The 20765-nt window shown below is 49.5% G+C and overlaps 1 protein-coding gene across 1 annotated transcript; it reads right to left on the reverse strand.

The window, feature by feature from the left end:
* Positions 1-799: 799 nt before the first annotated feature.
* SLC6A1 (solute carrier family 6 member 1) lies at positions 800-20573 on the reverse strand. Its single transcript, XM_034997323.1, has 15 exons — positions 20465-20573; positions 18559-18888; positions 18037-18168; positions 17349-17449; positions 16355-16464; positions 14622-14754; positions 11465-11599; positions 11138-11241; positions 10706-10830; positions 9190-9302; positions 8663-8794; positions 7144-7246; positions 5606-5706; positions 5031-5198; positions 800-3230 (listed from the first exon to the last, which is right to left on the reverse strand). Exons 2-15 carry the CDS (start codon positions 18794-18796, stop codon positions 3126-3128), a joined length of 1800 nt encoding a protein of 599 aa, XP_034853214.1. The 5' UTR covers positions 18797-18888; positions 20465-20573; the 3' UTR covers positions 800-3125.
* Positions 20574-20765: the final 192 nt, after the last annotated feature.

Below are 20765 nucleotides of genomic sequence, written 5' to 3' on the forward strand. Positions count from 1 at the left end.
GCATACATTTTATTTTATTTTTTATTTTTTTTAAAGATTATTCATTTATTTGACAGAGAGAGACACAGCGAGAGAGGGAATACAAGCAGGGGGAGTGGAAGAGGGAGAAGCAGGCCTCCCTCCTCCGAGCAGGGAGTCCAATGCGGGGCTCGATCCTAGGACCCTGGGATCATGACCTGAGCCGAAGGCAGAGGCTTAATGACTGAGTCACCCAGGTGCCCCCAGCATACATTTTATTGTTCATCTTTATACTATGCAAATGCCACTATAAGAGCATTTAATTCATGTGTGAATTACACAATACGTATTTCAAAACTTATACATGCACGTGCATTCTGTTCTTTCCAGAACAGGAGAGACCCGCACAAAACTAAGTTGTTTTGATTTCACTTCTTGAGATGTGCACATTGTGCCCATACTCACTACTCCCACTTCCTGATGCTCGGGGAGAGTATGGGGTTCCGTATCTTTCCTTTCCCTTCTAGGCCATCATTTTCAGTGTGAGTGGTTGGCTGGAATGTGGAAGTAACTCGAGTAAGAAAGCATTTAACAGGGTTCCTTGGGTGCCCAGTGTCTCTTAGAGCATCACAGCCTGTTTCTGCCTTGGAAGCAGGTTCTAAGAGTTGTGGCCTCTCAGAGCCCTGCTTCCCCATGAAAACACCTCCCTTATGTAGCTCAGAGTCATTTTGTATTCACTCATTCCAGGACTTTTGGGAAACGCAGCTGTATCTTGCTGGGTTTTTGAGCCCAAATCTCTCTCTCTCTGTTGGGGACAAAATAGTTTTGTGTGTATGTGTTGTTGTTCCAATGAAAGAGGCTATTGTGCCCCCACCCCAAAGAATTGATGGTCTGACATCGTATATCATAGAACCTTTATTATTTTTCCTCTAAATTCTTAGAAACGTACATAACGCCCGTGCTGTAGTTATGACACCATTTATAGACCTTTAAAATGCATCTTCATTTATAAATATTTTACATTTGGTCCATAGAACAGATAATTTTTCTAAATAATACTGTAATTTTTTTAAAACAGGCTCTGTATATAGTTTGAATATGTATATATTACATATATTTTTTTATATAGAGATAGATTTACTTGGTGTTCTGAGAATAAATCCTTATTGCAAAAAAAGCATATATGATAATACAATATCTTTTCCCCCAGGGCAAATACTAAAAAAGGTACACATATTCACAGTTCTCACTGGAATTGTACGACACGTAATATTGTGCTATATTAAGTAGGTTTGGATGGAAATCGGTTAGGGGATTTCTTGCCAAACATCTCGATTAGATTTGCATACAAACATTAAGTACACTGCATTTGTCTTAGAAAGACGTGGTCTTAGTTTCACATGGAAGAACAAAGAGAAAGTCAGAAGTCTTCCTGCCCTTATTCTAGAAGAGTTCACACATGATGGGGGGGTGGGACCATGAGACACAGTGAAGGGTTCCTTTCATTCTAAACCCTATAATTTAACAATACATATGCATTTTTGATCATGGATTCACCAGTTGGCATTAGGGATGCCTTAGCAATGAGACTATTTTACAGATGACCTCAGGAAAAGGTTTGAGATTTCCTACACGATATCAAATAAGACCCTATATACCACACGTGAGGATGAACGTATATGCGTGTGCCTTTATATGTGTACACGTACTTTATGTTTCTCTACAAGAATGTGCTTAATATTCTGAGGGTAATACCTTATTGCAAGAACGGGTATGCTGGTCACTGTCGGATGAGAATGACAAGAGATTAAAAAACCCACAGTCACAGTTATTTACCATAATTATTAAGCATTAGTTGTAAAACACAGTTTGTGAGCTAACTAGCTAAGGAGCTACGGGGAACAACATACGATTTGCTACATGGGAAACCATCTTCCTGGCAAATGAGAAACTGGAGTCACTGGAGCTTGCAAGAAACTGTCTTTGCCTGATCTGCCACCGCCACCACCACCGCCACCGCCACGGAGCCCAATTCCAGAAAGAAACAAATACTACTTCTTGATGAAGCCGTTTAATCTTGGAAGCACTTTGGGGGAGGGGGTGTGCGGGTGGTCTGGATTAACACTAGCTCCTCAGTTAGTGGGCTGGGGAGATTTTAGTGGCAATGAGGGGGGCGGATTCCCACTGAGGAAAATGAACAAAGAAGGCAGCATTTTTGACTGGGGTGGCAGTGAGGACACAGCTGAAGGGGAAGCCGGAAAAAGAACTGCATCCATTTTGACTCAAGGACAGACAAACCTTCACCTTGATTTCCTCTGCACCTGATTTGTGCTCCATAAAACGGGGCAGCCTAAGAGAAACTGGGGCTTCTGATTAGGGAATTTCCCCAGCGGGATCTTAGGCCCCCAGAATGGTAATAAAAAAAAAAAATCAATTGTGCTTGTGGCAGTATTCCAAGGAGGGAATGAGGGAGCTGGGCTGTCTGGAATGATCGGTATTGGGCCAGGGGCAATCAGCATGGCCTGGCTAGGAGGGGGCAAGGAAGGACGCTCTGCAGATTGATGGAGACGCAGCAGCAGCTTCGGGGAATACTGATGGAGGTCCCTGGGGTTGTTTTGTCAAGCTGCCTCGGGAAAGATAAACAAACAAACAAAAAAAAATGAAAGTCAGAGCTCCGCGGGCTCCCTGCTACTTAAGAGTGAGCTCTCCCTGGAAATCCCCATTATACAAAATGCCCTTTTCATGTGTTCAGAGCAGTGTTCCGACGGAACCGAACTCCGGCAAAGTCTGAGATAAGAGTCATGGGTTTCGGCAGTAAGAGAACAGTCAGCAATATGACTAAAAGCCACAAGTGTGTGGCCTCACCGCATCACACTCGCTGGCAGGATAAAAATGATCTACCGCACAGTCACAGAGGCTGATTGCTTGATGCTTATGGGGCCCGGATTCAAAAGGTCACCAGCGTGCAGGTGCTGGTATCTTTGCCCAGGGCTGAGCCCACCGGGGGTGTGACTGTCCCCCACCTCCCCTCTCTTTGCATGGTGATGGTGTCTGGACTCGCCACTCGAGGTAGGTTGAGATAGACGGTATCTTCAGACATCAAGTGGTGGTCATGTTCAGCCAGGTTGGGGGGTGAGAGTGTCGGGTCGGCAAGCTGCCAGACACCCCTAGATGTAGGCCTCTTTGCTGGCTGAGCCGCTGGCCTGGGGCTGCTCCGGACCGTTCTCTGGGCGAACGATGTCTTCACTGGGCTGGATCATGACCTGGATGCGCTGTTGGGCACCAGGGAGAATTTGGGCTGGGAGGAGGGAGACTGGCCGCTCCATTCCCCCACCTCTTTTCAGGTCTATCCTGCCTGTTTTGCCTTCAAAATGCACCCAGACTCTGGCCTCATCCCCACATCCTCCATACTCTCTGGTCCCCTCAATGCTCCTCACACATGTCAAACATGCACCTTCCTCAGGGCCTTTGCACTTGCTGTGCCCTCTGTCTGAGACATCCTTCTTTTCAGATAATTACACAGCTCGATCTCACTCAAGACCTCCTTAGGTCTTGGCTCAGTGTTACCTTCTCAGCAAGGCCTCACTCAGCACTCCCTAAAACCCCTTTCTACTCTATTTTTCTCCAAGGTACTCATCCCTATGTAATATGTTTTTATTTTGTTGATTGTTGGTCTTCCTCTACTAGAATATAAGCCCCAGAAGGGTGGGATTTTTGCCTATTTTTCTCATGACTGTGTCTCTATTACTGAGAATACTGTCTGGCACATAGTAGGTGTTCAATACTTATTTCCTGAATGGATGAATTTCCCCCTACCTTCTCTACACATATTCCCTGAAATCCTATCCCTTCAGATCACACACTGTCTTCAGATGTGCCCACTCCTGGGTCTTTGCACAGGCTGTGCTCCCCTCCTCAAGTACACGGCCTTTGCCTCTCCTCCACTCCCAGACCTGACTTGACCGCCTTTTGCAGCTCAGCAGAGGATTGTGGAAAATGAAAGCATTGGGCCTGGAGCTGGAAGAAGGGGCTGCAAGCGTCAGCTCTCCTAATAACTTACTGCAAGGGGTGGGGAAGTGGTTTCTTGCTTGACATCAGTTTCTGCATTGTGAAAGGAGGAGGCTGGTCCAGGGGCTACACGTGAATCCCCACCATGTCTTCCTTAGGCCACAGACCATAGAGCTCTCTCTTCTGGCTCTGATTGGTCTGGAAGGTCCATCTTAGTAGAAATAAGGTTGAGAACCACTGATCCAAGGTCTCCCAGCTGTGGTCCTCCATATTCTGATTGTCCACTTCTCCCCAGTGAAATCTTCTCAGCGTACACTTAATCCATCAATGTCACTAGCACCTGGGTACCTCCAGCACTGCCTTGTTTCACTTGAGAATTCGATAATAATTTAACAAAGAGCTGGTGTGGACCTAGAATATGCTAGCAGGCCTCTGCTGAGGGCAGCATGCCTTACATTATACTTCCTTGAGGGCAAGACCACGTTTCATCTTTATCAAGCCCACAAAAGGGGTCTAGAGTAAGCCCATAATACAAGGGACCCCACCCTTCACCTGTTTCAAACCCCTGAGGCTCTACATTACCCTCAAGATAAAGTCAAGAGTTCTTGTCCTAATTTTCAAGGCCCTCCATGATCTGGCCTGACTTTCTTACATCCCCAACCTCATCTCTTATCACCCCTTCTGCAACCTTCTCCACTCTACCCTCCAGCCACAATGATCTCCTTTCAGTTCACCAAATGCTGTTCATACCCCTGGGCCTTTGCACATGCTTCCCATCCCCTTCTAGGAACATTCTTTCTGCTTCTACTTTTAACTCTGGCTCATCTTTAGGCTTCTTCTTAGCTATCCCCTCTTTTAAGAAGCCTTCCTTAACTCTCTTCAAGCCAGGCAGGGCTAACCGATCTCCCTGGTTTACCTGAATCATGGCACTTCCAACATTCTGTTGCCATTGGATATTGAGTTGTCTATTTCCTAACTAGACTGTGAGCTCCACAAGGTAGGGGCCGTGCCCAGCACAGTAGAGGAAGGGGACTAGCAATCTGAAGGGTGAAGAAGGGACTTACCTGCTTCAGGGAGCCCTTTAAGGTGAGGAACATGTAGGCCATGTACCCAGGGATGAGGACCATGGAAGACAGAGCCATAAGCCAGCCCACGCCCTGGCCCCACTTGGGGAAGACGTAGTTTCCCATGGTGAGAGGAGTCATCTGCACAGCACTGAAAATGAACACACCCTGGGGAGGGGGGAGGGGGATGGGACACAGTCAGTCCCCAGATTGGACAACCAAGGCCCCTTCCTAGACCCTGAAGCTGATAGGTCCACTCACCACCTCCCTTGCCATGAGGCTTACCCTCAAAAGGGCCCTTGTGGGGGCCAACTAGCTGGATGATGCTGGCAGGGTGAGCCCGGGCCCCTCAGCGGTCAAATGGGGGCAAGAATGCCTATTTTGCTGAGGTTTTCGAAGATGATGTAATGTGTCTGGTGTCATGTGGGGCACAGAGTAGATGCTCAGCAAATGGGATGGAGTAGTATTTTTAGGGAACGGGCGCCTTTGCCTCCAGAAGTTTCTCTCTGGACCTGAGTCACCCCAGGAACTGGCCTGGCCTCATCCTAACAGGGCTGGTCAGGACTTGTCCTTACCGCTACAATGATTGGGGTGAAGAAGGACCAGCAGAGTTTCCACCAGATGCAGGGCCTGGAGCCAACCATCTCTTGGATGTTGTCATAGAATCGGTTAACACCTGTGACATTTGGAGTGAGAGCAGGAGGGATGAATGAGCTGTGGGCACTGCAGGCTCCAAATCTCAATCTGCCACTTTCAGGCAGTATGACCACAGGCAAGTTACCTGGCCTCTAGGAGCTTCAGCCTCTTTGTAACATGGGGCTAACGCTCTGGGGAGGGGGGGGTCCTTGTTATCTAAGTGTCAATAACCCCCAGCAAGTGGGTTGTGTGAGAAAGCCAGGCACTTCACATGAAAATATCCACCATCAAAGGATTATGCTTATAAAGGATGCCCTCACCTCTCTCAGTTTCCTCCCACCCAACAGTTAGCCTAGCCATTCCTTCAAAGCTCTACTGGACAGAGCAGGTTTCCCCACTTCTCTAATGCTATAAGCAACCGGTGACAGACTGCAAAGAACACCAAATCTTGCAAAACACCACAGGTATCATGAAGTTCCCAAGACTGACACTGGGCATCACTCGGATTCTGAGCAAAGCCCCTGACCAGTGAGGAAGCCAGTTGTGGGGGAAGGGGGATGACAAGGAGGGGGTGGCAAAGAAAGTACAGTGAATATCAAGGACTAAGAGGGACCCAGGAAAACAGTTTGAACACACTGTCATGCTGGGATAATCAAAGTGCAGGGAAGGACATTCTTTTGACTATCATGCAGCGGGGTCTGGAACCTCAGGCCACAAAATAAACTAACAAAACCATCATTTCCTCCAGTCTTTGTTGTAAGGGAGTGCATACTTTTCATCATAGCCCCATTTTTGTTAAGTATTTCACTTTAGAACTTTGTCTTTTGTAGTTTTGGTGTCACTTTTCTAGATAAAATCTCAAACCCTCTCATCCCAAAATTTATGAAGAAATTTTGGCTCCCGTTTTAAATGGATTTATTTAACCCGTCTTAGGGTGTCCCCTAAATACAAGACCCCCTGTGCTAGCTTTATCAGATTTCTGTGAGGACTGAATACAGTTGACCCTTGAACAACGTGGCAGCTAGGGGCTCTGACTCCCCCACCCCCACGCAGTCAAAAATCCACATATAACTTCTGACTCCCCAAAAACTTAACCACCAATAGCCTACTGTTGACTGGAAGCCTTACCAATACCAAACAATTGATTAATACATATTTCGTATGTTCTATGTATTTATATACTGTGTCTTGCAATAAAGTCAGCTAGAGAAAAGAAATGTTATTAAGAAAACCTTAAGGAAGAGAAAATACATTTATAGTACTGTACTGTATCAAAATGAGTATGAAAAAATACCGTATTGTATTTATACACAGAACAAGCAGGGTGTGCTGTTCCAACCTGGGTCGTTCAAGGGTCAACCGTCAACTAATGTATAGGAAGGGCTTGGTGTTCAAGCTGTAACTGTTGAATGATGCTTGAAGAGAGGAATGAATGAATGAATGAGGGAGGGAAGGAGGAAGGAGGGTTGACACTCACCGTAAAACCAGGAAATGGAGACACATTCGAAGAACACGAGGAAGAGCAGACTCATGCCACTAGCAGAGTAGTAATCAAAGAGTTTGAAGACGTAGATGCCCCCCTAAAAGAGGAAAAGCTGTGAGAGGGGGTCCACTTCCCACCAGGGCCCAGGGCACTCAGTTCACAGCCAACATGGGCTCTGCAGCCTGGCAAGGTAGGTGTGAGACAACACTGCAGCAAGGAGGCTTGAGGGAAGATTAAAAGAAGCATCGAGGGCCTAGTAACTAGGAGAGGGTGTGATCATTGACTCCCTGGGAATTGGGAAGAGGTCCGGGGAAGAGAAATGCTCCATGTCTGGGAATGTTCGAGGACTGAGAGAGGAGCTGATCATCAGAGCCCTCTCTCCACAAAGTTAAATCAGTTATGTCTTTCCCCTGCTTAAAACCTTCCATGGCTCTCAACATCAAAAAGTTGAGAGAATAAAATAAAATAAAATAAAATAAATAAAAAACAAAATCCAAATGGCTTTGGCCTATAAGTTCCTGCACGAACTGGTTCTGTCCACCCTACCTGTCTGCTCACTCCCTCTGCCCCTCAAACTTACCAAGCTCATGCATACCTCAGGGCCTTTGCACCTGCTATGCTCATTTTCCCCTGGTTGTCTCTTCCTCATCATTTGAGTCTCAGCTCAACTGCCACTTCCTCACAGGGCCCTGTCCTGACTACTGTGTCTGAGGTAGCATCCCTCCTACCCTCACTGGTCATTCCCTGTCCCACTACTATCTTTTCTTCATGGCACTGAACACTCTCTGAAATGATTTAATTTGTCTGTCAGTCTTGTCCACCAAAGCATAAGCTCTAAGAGAGCAGATATTGTGTCTGTCCTGTTAATTGCTGAATTTCCAGGATCATGACAGGCCCATGGTGAATGTTTTAACAGCCATGGAGGAATAAAAGGACAAATGAACAATATTCTGGGAATGAACTGTATTTGAATCCAGGGGGTAGTTTTGTGGATCATAAAGCAGACCCACAGACCCACTGAGTTCATGGCTTTCAGGTCATTTATATTTATTGTACAATTCATCAGTTTATGTGTATGCCTTCTGACTAGACCAGGAGGGCCTTGAACACAGAGAAGACTGCTCATTACTATCAATAGTAAAAGAAAAATGGGAGTGAGAAGAAGGGGCAGTGTCATTGCCAAAGGCCCAACTCTAGCTCGACTGTCTAATTAATTTGTGTGCGTTTTTAAAAACTCAGTCCCTGTATCCCCTCCTCCTAGAAGCAGTCCCGGGTGCCCCAGGCTGAGTTAGGGGCTGTATTCTCCAGCTATGTCTTATCTTTTCTAGCTCAGTGTCTGTGTCTCCCACCCTCCCACACTGAGGACAGGATCCCCATCTGCCTCACTGCTGTGTGTGCAGGGCTTGGCACAGAGATGGTGCTCAAGGAACAGACGAAGGGTGGGATGGCACGAGGCTGGGGTGGAGAGGTGTGCCTGGGCACCAGAGGTGTGCCCGGTGCCTGGTGAGCTCACCTGGGTGATGTTGGAGAGGCCGATCAGGTAGGAGACGATGCAGACAGCCGCAATGAAGAGCTCCCTGCGGTTGCGGAGGAGCCTGGGGTACTCATCCACCAGGGCTGTGATAAAGCCCTCCACGGTGCAGAACTTCAAGGGGGACGAAGGTCAGCTACATGCAGCAGACCCCAGCCCCAACCCACCTAGGGCCTGACTCTGGGGCAAGACCAAAGGGCTCTGGCATTGTCGGGACAGCAGAGCCAAGGAAGCCCCAGGATCCAGGCCTGATTCTGCTTCTGCCTCTCTTTTTGACCTCAGGAGAGTCCCTTCCCTCTGGACATCAGTTTCCCCATCTGGAAAATGGGGAAGGTGGCTGAGCTGATCCACCCTGAAGTCTCATGTGGTGGAACAGTCTAGGGGTCTGAAACTCTTGGCCATCTTCCTGGGGGCCTAAGAAAATGGCCAATGGCCTTCTCTCCCTGCTTGCTCCCAGACCGACAAGGCTGGGTGGGGGCTCCGCCAGGTGCCAGGAAGGGTGTCCTCACCTGGCTGTCAATGCCCAGCATGAGCAGCATCGAGAAGAAGAGGATGGCCCAGAGGGGAGAGATGGGGAGCTGGGTCACCGCCTCCGGGTATGCCAGGAACGCCAATCCAGGGCCTGTGACGGGAAGGACAAAAAAGGGAAAAAAATGTACTGGGCACCTACTGCATACCAGCACACCACCCACTTTTTAAGCTTTATTGCATTTCATCTTCAGAGTAAACTTTTGGGTGAGTGTTGTCAGCACCCCCTTTCCTAGATGAGGATACAGAGTGTGCGTAGGTGGGGGAGGCAGTAGGGTTGGGTCCAGGGGCCATGGTACCAGTGAGATGAAAGGAAGGACTGTGGTGGTTTGGCCCGTGGTGGGGACAGTGCAGGTGCAGAGAGGTGGCCAGATGGAGAGATACTTAGGAGGTGGAATGGGCAGGTCCTGGTATTGGTCGGTTTATGGAGTGAAGGTGAAGGAAGGGTCCAGAATGATGCTGGGGCTGTCCTGGGTACGGGATGGTGGCACCCTTTCCTGCAGTGGGGAGCCCAGGGAAGGGGAAGGTTTAAAGAAGTCAGTTTGGGACATACTGTGTTTGAGTGTCTGGGTGGGGCTTAGTCAAGAGAGGAGGGGAAACCTTGGAAGGTGAAGGAAAGAAACTGTAACCTCCATGGGTCTGGCTCAGAAAAGGGGGGTGGTGGCTGGGGAATGCCAGAGAAACGAGCTGGCCCTTATAGAGAAGATGAGGACATCAGTGGAGAAAGTTCCTTTCCACATGACCAGCACTGTTCTCCATGATGGGGAAGGGACAAGTCCCATTGCCTCCCCAAGCCCCAGGGCCTCTGCTGTGCACATAGTGGGTCCCTCATGTTCACATAGTGGGTCCCTCATGTTCGCTGCTTTCCCCACTGAGCAGGGAGGCAGGGGTTGCCTGGGGCTCTCCTCAGACCCTGCAGCATTGATGACTGTGTGGTGAGCAGAGTGGGTACAGCCTGCTTGGTGAGAACACGTTTGGGACAAAAGCAAAGATTTAGGCACTTTGTGTCATGGTGGTGAGCATGTCTGAGTTGGAACAAGGTTTATATCCCAGGGGACAAGAGTCGGTCTTCTCCCTGCAAAAGGCAGGATTGTGCTGGAAGTGCCAGTATGGTCAGGTGATTAAGAGCCCAAGCTTTTTATCAGCCAGGTCTGTGCTCAACTCCAGTTCCATCACCTCTCTAGCTTGGTGGACATGGTCCACGAGCCTCAGTTTCCTCACCCAGTAAATGCAATAAGAAAGCATGGACTCCATAGTGTTGGAAAGTTTCACGTAAAATGCTCCCTGCTCTGCCTGGCACCTCGTGATGCTCAGTGCCAGGGAGCCGACACACCGCACTCATCCCTGTCTCAGGGCCTTTCTACCGGCTCTTCCCTCTGCCTGCACGCTAATCCTCTGGCTCCTGCTGGTGATGGCGGTGAGGACCACAGATGCCTGCCTGCCACAGAGGCCCCCTCCCACCCCAGGAGCCCTGGCCCTCCCATGTGTGGCGCTGACCTGAGGCCGCCACATCAGCAATGGACCTCTTGGTGACATGGGCCATGAAGCCCACGATGGAGAAAATGACAAATCCCGCGAACATGCTGGTGCAGGAATTGATACAGCAGACAATGATGGAGTCCCTGCAGAGAAGAAAGGGTGGACTCAGCGAGGATGAGGCTGGCAAGGAGGTGAGCTAGGAGCAGTGGTTAGCGAGGGGCAAGGGGCGGGGCCAGAAGAGGGTACCTGGGAGCAGGGCTGCAGGGCAGGTGGCCCCACCCCAACCCAGGGAGGGGGGAACCGGAAGGAGTGGCCTGGAACTGACTTACTTGGAACGGAGTTGAAAGTGGAGAAAGGCCACGGGGCGTGATCTATAAGGGGAGTGGCCGCATGTGGGCGTGGCGTTAGCGGGGCGTGGCCGGGAAGGAAGGGGCTCCTGGGCTCTCTCACCTGTAGACATTGTTGTGGAAAGAGTTATAGCTCCCAAGAGCGATCAGGGATCCCAGGCCCAGTCCGTAGGAGAAGAAGATCTGGGTTGCCGCATCCAGCCACACCTATAGGTAGAATGAAGAAAAAATAGTCAAAATTACAATCATAGCCACAGTGCCCCATGGCCCTTTACATGTGGTAATCAGCTGTACCTGGCAACCATATCAGTTTACATATGAGGTTAGAGAGGTACAGTGACTTATCCTAAAGCTGGTAAATGGTGGCTCAGGTCTCAAGTGTGCTCTTAACTCAGCCGGTGGAGGCGGGGAACCCGGGAAGGCCACTCACCTCAGAGTCAGACAGCTTGCGGAAGTTGGGTGTGATGTAGAAGAGGATGCCCTCCTTGGCCCCAGGCAGCGTAACTCCACGGAAGAACAGGATGATCAGCATGATGTACGGATAAGTGGCGGAGAAATAAACCACCTGGGAGGAAAGTTGGCACTGATGGCCCCTCCAGCGTGCCCATTCTTTCCCTCCCCCCACTTCACTTACATCAGTGTCTGTTGTGGCCCTGGGCTTACTTCCAGTTCATCTTCCTCCAGGAAGCTTTCCCTGGATTCCTAACCAGCTGTATTTGTCCACTTTTCTGAAGCCTCTCCTTGGAGTCTCAACCAACCAGGCCAGCACCTGGTTTTCCCTTTCCCCTACCCCTCCTTTATTTTTTGACTTTTGTCTAAATTATTCAAGTAAAACAAAGTGTCAGGAAAATTTTAAAGTTACACACACACACACACACACTTAAAGTTCCCTTCAACCGCCCCTAGAATTTAATTTAGGTGAAAGGGAGGGCTTGTCTTGTTCACTTCTGTTTTCCCAGCACCTAGAACAATCCACGGTTTATAGGAGACCCTGGATAAATGCCTAATACATAAATGCATGGATGTTAACACATTAATGTTCTTCTTTGGAGACTGTGCAATGCATGTATGATCACATTTTCTTACAAAATGATGCTCCAATTATGTGCTTGCTTTTTCGTTTAACATGTCTAAAATTAAAAAAAGCAGTGCATACGTTGTTTACTAACCATTGTTTTATTGCCTCATAACAATGTGATTTTTAATTATGCAAAATAGTCCCTCAGGAGGTTCTACCATCCTCTTTAAAGTCTCCCCTACTGTTATCCATTCATGTGAATCTCACTAATAATACATTGGAAACCCTTGTGTATAAAACTTTGTCTACAAAATTATTATACCATTCTTGGGAAAATTTTCTAGAAGTAGAATTACTGACTAAAAAGCGATAAACTTCTTAATGGCTTGTGATCCATATTGCCCAATTACCTTCCAGAAACGGGACTTTGTCCAGCATTTCAGAGCACACCTTCCCCACAAATGTGCCAGTACTGAGTATAATCATTAAAAATATTTTTCTTGGGGCGCCTGGGTGGCTCAGTCGTTAAGCGTCTGCCTTCGGCTCAGGTCATGATCCCAGGGTCCTGGGATCGAGTCCCACATCGGGCTCCCTGCGCTGCGGGAAGCCTGCTTCTCCCTCTCCCACTCCCCCTGCTTGTGTTCCTGCTGTGGCTATGTCTCTCTCAAATAAATAAATAAAATCTTAAAATATATATATATTATTTTTTCTTTTTGCCAAATTGATAATCAAAAGACTGATTTCATTGTCTGAAATGACATTTGTCCGCTATTGTGAAAGAGCAGTTTTCAAGCTCAATAATCCTTGTTATCTCACAGTCTGATGTGACCCTATTTTCTGGACTGCATGAACTGTTCTCTGGGTTAGTTTCATTTCCCTGGATGGATCTTAGATTCTTCAGGGTTAGGAAAGGTAGCCATGATCCATCAGAAAACCCACTGTACTTGGAAATAGGAAAAGGGAATTTGAAGTCATCTGTGGCATCTATAAGCTGTGCGATGTTGGGTCAATTTCTTATCCTCCCTGAGCCTTGATTTTTCTGGTCTGGAAAATAGGTACAATCAACCTGCCGACTCAGAAAGGTCAGTTGTATGTATGTATACAACATGCTTAATATATATCGCCTAGGTCTTGTACTTGAATCTGTCTTCCACATTTAGCATGGAGTCAGGTACACAGTAGGTGCTCAGTAAATGTTTACTGATAGCTTGGTTGACTCACTCAAAAGACAATTGATACCATGCACTGTCTACCCAGTAGATGCTAGGCATATGCTACATACTCTGCATAGTTCATTCTCCTTAGTCTTTATGACAACCCCGTAAGGTACTATTATTGTACCCATTTAACAGATGAGGAGATAGAGACACAGAGAGGTGAAATGACTTGCGCAAGCACACATAGCTAGGTATCGGGAGATTGAGATTCAAGCTCAGCTCTATCTCTTCCAGAGCCCCTGGGCCCTACATTCTTCTGCTTCTTAAAGTTGGGCTGGGAGACACCTGTGCCCTCCTCCTGTCTGCTTAACCTAGGGATGCATCAGAGAGGTTTTGACATTGGCTTTGGATCTGAGAACTGGTAGGTCCAAAGGTCCCACCAGACTGGTATTGGGCAGTTTTTCATCAGCCATACTCATGCCCAAGTATGGAATTTGTGAAGGTTCTATTTTGCTCATGTCAGCTTGGGTAGTCCTGACCTCCTTGCTCCAGCATGATTCAGTTCAAATCCCTTTTCTCCCTTACTTGCTGTCAGAACTCAGACAGCTTTCCTCTAAGTTACCTTCAGGCCAGGGTCCAGTGAGAGCCTGGGCTATCTTCTGTCCCTGGACCCCTGGGGCGGGGCTTTAAGGGGAAAAGGGTGGGAGTAAGGCCAAGTCCCCTTCCCCCTAACTTGATTGGCAAGCTCCCCAGATGTCCTCAGGCTGGGACCCCCCAGCTTGACCTGGCTCTGCCCTTGCTGATAATAAAAACAAAAACAAGTACAATTCCTCTTGGTACCTGCCGAGGGCTTTACAAAATCACCATCCCATTTGATTCTCCTGACAAACCAACAGATAAGCCCCATTTTTCAGAGGAGGAAACTGAGTTTCAGAGAGGTGAAGTGATCTGCCTGATGTCACCTAGCCAAGTCAACAGCCGAGCTGGGATCCGAACTCAGGACTATTTCAGTACAAAGGCTGAATATTTAACCATTCATCGATCCATCTCTGTTTCTCCTCCAAGGCTGGGATGTGGAATATTCATCTCTGGATCACCCTAGAACAAGGCTTGGTACGGTGGAAATGCTCAGGGACAGTTTGCTCAATGGTCCTTGAACAAAGTTTACCATCTGTTTTGTGATAGCTCTGTGTAACTGACTTACATTATCATATTCCATCCTCACACTGCCCAGAAGGTAGGTAGCGTTATTATTCCCATTTTATAGGAAAGAAAACCAAGGCAGGGAGAGATGCAGGGACCTGCTGTTCTCCAGGTTCGGTGGGGTTCCTGGAAGTGCAGACTCCTTGTGCAGGGCAGAAATGCCCTTGTAGACCCATCCCCTTCTGGTCCTCACTGTGCACATGCCTTACCTTTCCAGTCCAGCCAACACCCTTCCAGATACAGAAATACACAAGGATCCAGGCGATGGCCAGGGTGATGGCCAGAGGCCAGCGGATCTGTCCTGGCTTATCCAGCCCATCTGTCATCTGATGCATGTTCCGCCTGGTGGAACAGTGGAGGGAGCAGAAAGTCACATGGGGCTGGTGGGAGCTGGAGTGGCCTGGGGGTGCCCAGGGAATGATACCCCTGCCATGACTGTGCTGACGTCTGTGATCACTGAGACACAGGACCTGGCAGGAGACTGTGGGGTCCATTATACTAACCGGTAGAAAGTGCTGTTTGCTCAAGGGACCTGCCGGTGCCTTATTTTGGCCATGATTATTGCTCACCTGTTTGGCTGTAGTACCTCCTAGCAGGACCCTCACCTTCATTTTTGCTCTATCCCAACTCCAGCCCCAGGGACCCTTCTAAATTATATGTCTGATCGGGTCACCCTCCTGCTTAAAACCCTGTAGTGAATAGCTCCCTACTGTCCTTGGAATGAAGCCCAACCACCCAGGCCCACCTTGCAAGGCCCTCTGAGCTGGCCCTGCTTCTCTCTCCAGTCTCAGCTCATCCCCTCACCTGCACCTGGCTTGCTCTCACCTGCCTCCAAGCCTTCATGCATTCTCTTCCTCCTGCTGACACCTGTCTCTCCCACGTGGTTTTCACCTTAGATGTCACTCCTCCCCTGGGCTCGTCCAGGTATCAACTTGGGGCCCCTAGAGCACCCCGTGCATCCCCTCCTCTTAGCACTGGTCATCTGGCATTGCCACTCTGCCTGTTTGCTTATGTTTGCCATGTCTCTAACCAGACTGCACATAGTAGGTGCTCAAGAAACGTTTATTGACTAAATGGTTCAAGGCAATCCTAAAGGTGTGTGAGAGAATTCTATGTGGCAGATGCTGGAAAGCAGCAGCAGCCGGAGAAGAATCTGATTTTTATTTGTAAGGAGACTGCCTAGCCAAGGACATTTCTGCACAAAGAGACTCGCATCACGTGTTCTGACGCCTTCTGAGCACAGTTCCTCCTGGCAGCTTATGCAAGGTGCAGTGGAACCTTCCAGGGTGCTCCCAGACCCTTTTAAGCTGCCCAGCACAGATGCCTCCTTCATGCCAGGGAGACTTAGATCCTAAGACCTCTTTTTGTAAAATCAATACCCCAACACACATCTATGATGTGCTCTTCTGAAGATACAATCAGCACAGCCTTCGCTATGAACCGTGTGTATGTGTGTGTATGTGTGGACGTGTGTGCGCACCTTTATTCCAAACAACTCTGGGTTTCTAAGTAGACTGGACTGGTTTTCCAGATGAACTGGGATTTTGTTGGCCTGTCCTGCGATCCTTCTTGGCCTGTGCCGGTTACCCCCCTCCAGAGGCGCACCGTCTGCCCCTGTCCACCCTGCTCCATGCCCCAGGAGGCTGGCGGCTGGCGCTACCTCCCTGGCTCCCTGGCCCTCTGGCTTCTAACTAGGTTTGACCAATGGCAGGAGCCACTGGGCAGGAGGAGTGAGAAGGCAGGAATTCATTCTCTCCAGCTTGTGCCTAGTGGCCCTTTCCACGGCCCAGCTCTCTACGGGGGAGGAGAGGGCTTCACTCTCTCTTGTTTCTTCCTTAGCCCTGCGCACCTCCCCAGCTCCCATCATCCTTTTGAGGGTGCCTCTGTCTCCTGCTGGCCCTGGCTGATAGGCACCCCCCACCACTGACGGCCCCACACTTACTCCCAGAACTCGACCACGGCGCTGGTCATGTTGGTGGTGTTGACGATGCTGTAGTTGGAGAAGCAGCGGTCTGTGTTCCATGGGTTGTCACACTGTTTCCACGGCAGCGTCTGCAAAGGCACAGACAAACCCTGTTGAGCCCCCAGCGGATGGCAACAGTGGTCCCAGTGCACTTTGTCCATCCTCACGGTCCCCTGCGCCTCTTCCAAGCCATCCATGATCTCACCGCCCCTTCCCAACAGCTCCCAGATGCAGGTCATGTTGAGATGCCCGTTGTGGAGATCAGAGAGGGGCAGCCACTTGCTTGAGATCACACAGCTCCTAAGTGTCAGAACTGAAATGTGAACCTTGATCATTTCACTCTGAAAACCAGCTTCCCAAGCTGTGCCATAAGGTCCCATGTGTTCGTCCCGGGGCCACTTCCCAGCTCTGTGACCTCGGGTAAGAGATCTCGCCTGTTTGACCCTCTGCACACTGATGTTAACAGTGACCACTGAACAGTACCTGTTCTTTGCGAGGTACAGTGCTAAGTAAGCCCTTTACACATATTTACTCCTTAATCCTCACAACAACTCTATGAGGCACGTTTCATTTTTACTTTCATTTTATTAATAAGGGCACAGTGGCTCAGAGAGGTTAAGCCTCTTTCCCAAAGTTGCACAGCTGGTACATACTGGGGTCAAGATTTGAACCCAGGCAGTCCGAGTCCATATGAAATGAGCTAACAATAGTCCCCTTAAGAGGGCATGTCAGGAGGATTAGATATCAGCCTACATGAAGCACCTGGCTCAGTGGCAGGCCCGGAGCAGGTGCTTGGTTCACGGTGCTATGACTTGTGGGGAGACAGGGGCTGCCGAAGACACACCATGTCCCTGATCCCCCCCCAACCCCCGCCAACCCAAGGAACAGCCCTATTAGCAGAATGGTAGTCCAGCAGAAGGACGGTGGGCTCTGGATCTGGCTCCTTCTGGAGGGGGTCAAAGGGGCCACTCACTGTGGTGAAGGAATTGTACAGGTAGTAGATGGCCCAGGAGATGATAACGATGTAGTAGATGTTCAGCCAGAATGACAGCACAGCAGCGGCAAGGCCCACACCTGGGAGCGGACACGGCATCATGATATTGGTCTAAGAGAGCAGTAATAATAACGATCCCAGGGAGCCTTATTCTTATCATTTTCCATGATGTCCACCAGCTCACTGGACCTTGGAGACAGGTGTTATTGAGGCACTGAGGCTAAGAGAGAGGGAGGAACTTATCTAAGGTCACACATATCTGGCAAGGGAGGACTTGGGTCTGGGGCCCAGCACTGGCTGGTTGCAGGTGGGGCGGGGGTCTTGGCTTGCCAGGCAAGAATAATTCTCCATGTATCCATCTGAGGGTCTGTCAGGCACTGAGCAAGGAAGCAAAGGAAGTCGTACCCAGCCCTGGCTGGGGAAATGAACTCACAGCACAGGGCAGGCTGATGTGTGTACGGGGTCTCTGGATTGAGGCCTCCTGCCCACCTCTGCTGCCCTAGATCCTAGCCAGGGCTGCCATCTGCCACCTGGCCCCTCCAAGGGCTCCACTCTGCTCAGAAGTGAACCAAGCACGTCCCTCTCTCCAGTGGGGCTGAGAGTGTCAGGAAGGCCCTGGTTTCACCATAGTTCTGTGGGCAGGAGCACTGCCACTCTGCAGACTTACCCTTGAACATGGGGGCCAGCTTCCACACCCCCAGGCCCCCGATGGACGTGTACTGGCCCAAGGAGCACTCCAGCAGGAAGAGTGGGACCCCCGCAAAGATGAGTGTCAGGAAGTAGGGGATCAGGAAGGCCCCTGTGGGGTTGAGAAGAGAGATGCTCATGGTCCCAAAGCTTTGGAGAAGCCCCATTCAGACGGAGCATCATGGCAGGGCATTCTGGGGGTCCCAGCCATAATTTCCCTACACTCTGCCTTCAAAGTAGCACCCACAGCCAAAATGAGGTCCAAGGATGTCCTTTGCTCAAACTACATCCCTTGTTCTTTGCAAAATGATGAGGTGAAATTTTGGTATCGTTAACAAAGGACAACTGTCCTTTGGGAATCTTTTGGTAAAGGGACAAAAACAGGAAACGGGGCCGAGTCTTTAGGGGGCCCCTTCCCCTAAGGTAGCCCCAGAAAATGCCCAAGTGTGACATACTTCAAGGGGTCCAGACTCAGCTGGGAGGTTGCCTGGCCAGCACCTACCACCACCATTTTTGCCGCAGAGATAGGGGAATCTCCAGACGTTGCCCAGGCCAATGGCGTAGCCCACACAGGACATGAGGAAGTCAAAGCGGCCCTTCCATGTGTCCCGGTCCGGAAGGTCCGCCGCCTTCTTCTGCACCTTAACCACCAGAGTTTTGGGCTTGTCATTGGCCACAGGGGCCTCGCTGACCTCCGTGGAGATCTGCCCATCAGCCACCTTGCTGCCATTGGTCGCCATGTCTCGGAGTTTGGACACAGAGGTCCTGGCAGATGGACGTGTGATGTCGGCCCCGGTCCACGCAGACAGCAGGTTTGCGGCTCAAGGTCACCCTAGGAGAACAGAGGGGTGGGGTGACAGGCACAGAAGGGTGGCCAAATCCTGGAGTTGCCCCAAAATAACAAAAATAAAAGGACCCACAAACAAACTAGGGGCCAGAGAAGGCTCTCTCATCAGCTGTCTTTCTCCTGGAGGAAGGACGGTGCCTTCTGTTTCCAGACTTGTGTGTGGCGGATGTGGTGGGTTGACAGCTCCTGAACTAGCTTCAAACCTGCAAATCTGTGTCATGTGCCCTCTCTTAAGTGTCTTGCTCAGAGAAGAAAACTGAGGACACCAAATTTCCTGACAGACATATTAAGTGTTCCTCATCTTTGCCTCTTGGAGTGCAATTAGATTTTTCATACCCTGAGGCCAGAGTAACCATGGCCACTGTAAGCCATGGAGGGGCTTATCATGGGGCCAACAGGGCGGTGACCCAGCTACAGGTGGTGGGTGAAAGTGGTAGATGAGCACAGACTCTAATTAATGATCGAAGTCCTCTTTCACATTTGAGGTGTGACTTTGAGAAAACTTCCTAACCTCTCTGGGCCCTGCTCTCCCTATCTTTTTTTTTTTTAAGATTTTATTTATTTATTTGAGAGAGAGAGAGCACGAGAGGAGGGAGGGTCAGAGGGAGAAGCAGACTCCCTGCTGAGCAGGGAGCCGCATGCAGGGCTTGATCCCGGGACTCCAGGATCATGACCTGAGCAGAAGCAGATGCTTAACTCTCCCTATCTTTTTTTTTTTTTTTTAAGATTTTCTTTATTTATTTGACAGAGACACAGCAAGAAAGGGAACACAAGCAGGGGGACTGGGGGAGGGAGAAGCAGGCTTCCTGCTGAGCAGGGAGCCCGATGTGGGGCTCGATCCCAGGACCCTGGGATCATGACCTGAGCTGAAGGCAGACGCTTAACAACTGAGCCACCCAGACGCCTCTAACTCTCCCTATCTTTTAAATTGAGTATGATAATAGTACATCAGGTTGTTGTTCTTCACTTATTCAGCAAGGATTCTGTGCCTGGCAAATGGTGGGGACTTGTTACTATTTTGTCAGCAGTCCCCAAGCTTGGCGTGCTTCCAAGTTGTTTGCAAAGCTCTATAATGATAGAGTCCCAGGTCCCACCCAGGTGTCCCATATCAGAATCTCAAGGAGATGAGTCCTGAATCTATGCATTTAACAAATTCTGCAAAAGGAGACCCTTATGCTGGGAGCCAGTCCCAGCCCTCAGCTGAAGAAGGACCACTGGTTTACATGACCTCTCTGACCCAAGATATTTCACCTACACTTTGTACTCTGCTTGCCTCTTTAGTTCCAGAGGCAGCATGGAGTAGAGAATGGTGTATGACATCAGACTCAGCCCAGCCCTGGGTTCAAATCTCCAGTCTGCCTTTTACAAGCTGAGTGACCCTAAGTCCTACTCTTGATTGTTCTCGCCTCAGTTTCTCCATCTATAAAATGGCAGTAATTTTATCTGGCTTGTAGAACTGTGGCAAAAATAAGCTTTCATGGCTGTATGGGTATTTTTCACCTGACTGGTTTAGAAAGAGAATTCCACACATGGTTGTGATCATTTTGGTTGTGGATGTTACCTGATGATTTTCAGCTCCAGAGCAGCTCCCTCTGCCACCCCTGGGTGCAAGCCTGCAAAGCAGAGATGAGGAGGGACCTCAGTGAGCTGGCAGGTGGTGGCTAACGGGCAGCCCTGGGCAGAGAGCAGCAGGGGAGCAGGAAGCCCGTGGGAGCCCCCAAGCTGGGTGACCACATGAGTCCATGCCATGTGGTTCTAGGAACATGCTGGAAGGCGCCTGCTGCCCTCTCGGTTCAGCTGTATGGGCGGGCATGAGGGCAATGCAAGGACAGCATTCCATCATTTTATCAGAAGGAAAAAAG

Source organism: Mirounga leonina, unplaced genomic scaffold (assembly GCF_011800145.1).
Source record: "Mirounga leonina isolate KUSES-001 unplaced genomic scaffold, KU_Mleo_1.0 Mir_94, whole genome shotgun sequence".
Classification (NCBI taxonomy): Eukaryota; Metazoa; Chordata; class Mammalia; order Carnivora; family Phocidae; genus Mirounga; species Mirounga leonina.

What these genes read in the sequence shown, in the direction of transcription:
- SLC6A1 (XM_034997323.1), bottom strand. Translation starts at nt 18,796, where the DNA reads ATGGCGACCAATGGCAGCAAGGTGGCTGATGGGCAGATCTCCACGGAG. An exon ending in TGCTGATGTGGCGGCCTCAG is followed by an intron (nt 9,303 to 10,705) that starts GTCAGCGCCACA and finishes TTCCCGTCACAG; the next exon opens with GCCCTGGATTGGCGTTCCTG. An exon ending in TGCTGGGCATTGACAGCCAG is followed by an intron (nt 8,795 to 9,189) that starts GTGAGGACACCC and finishes TCCCCCTTGAAG; the next exon opens with TTCTGCACCGTGGAGGGCTT.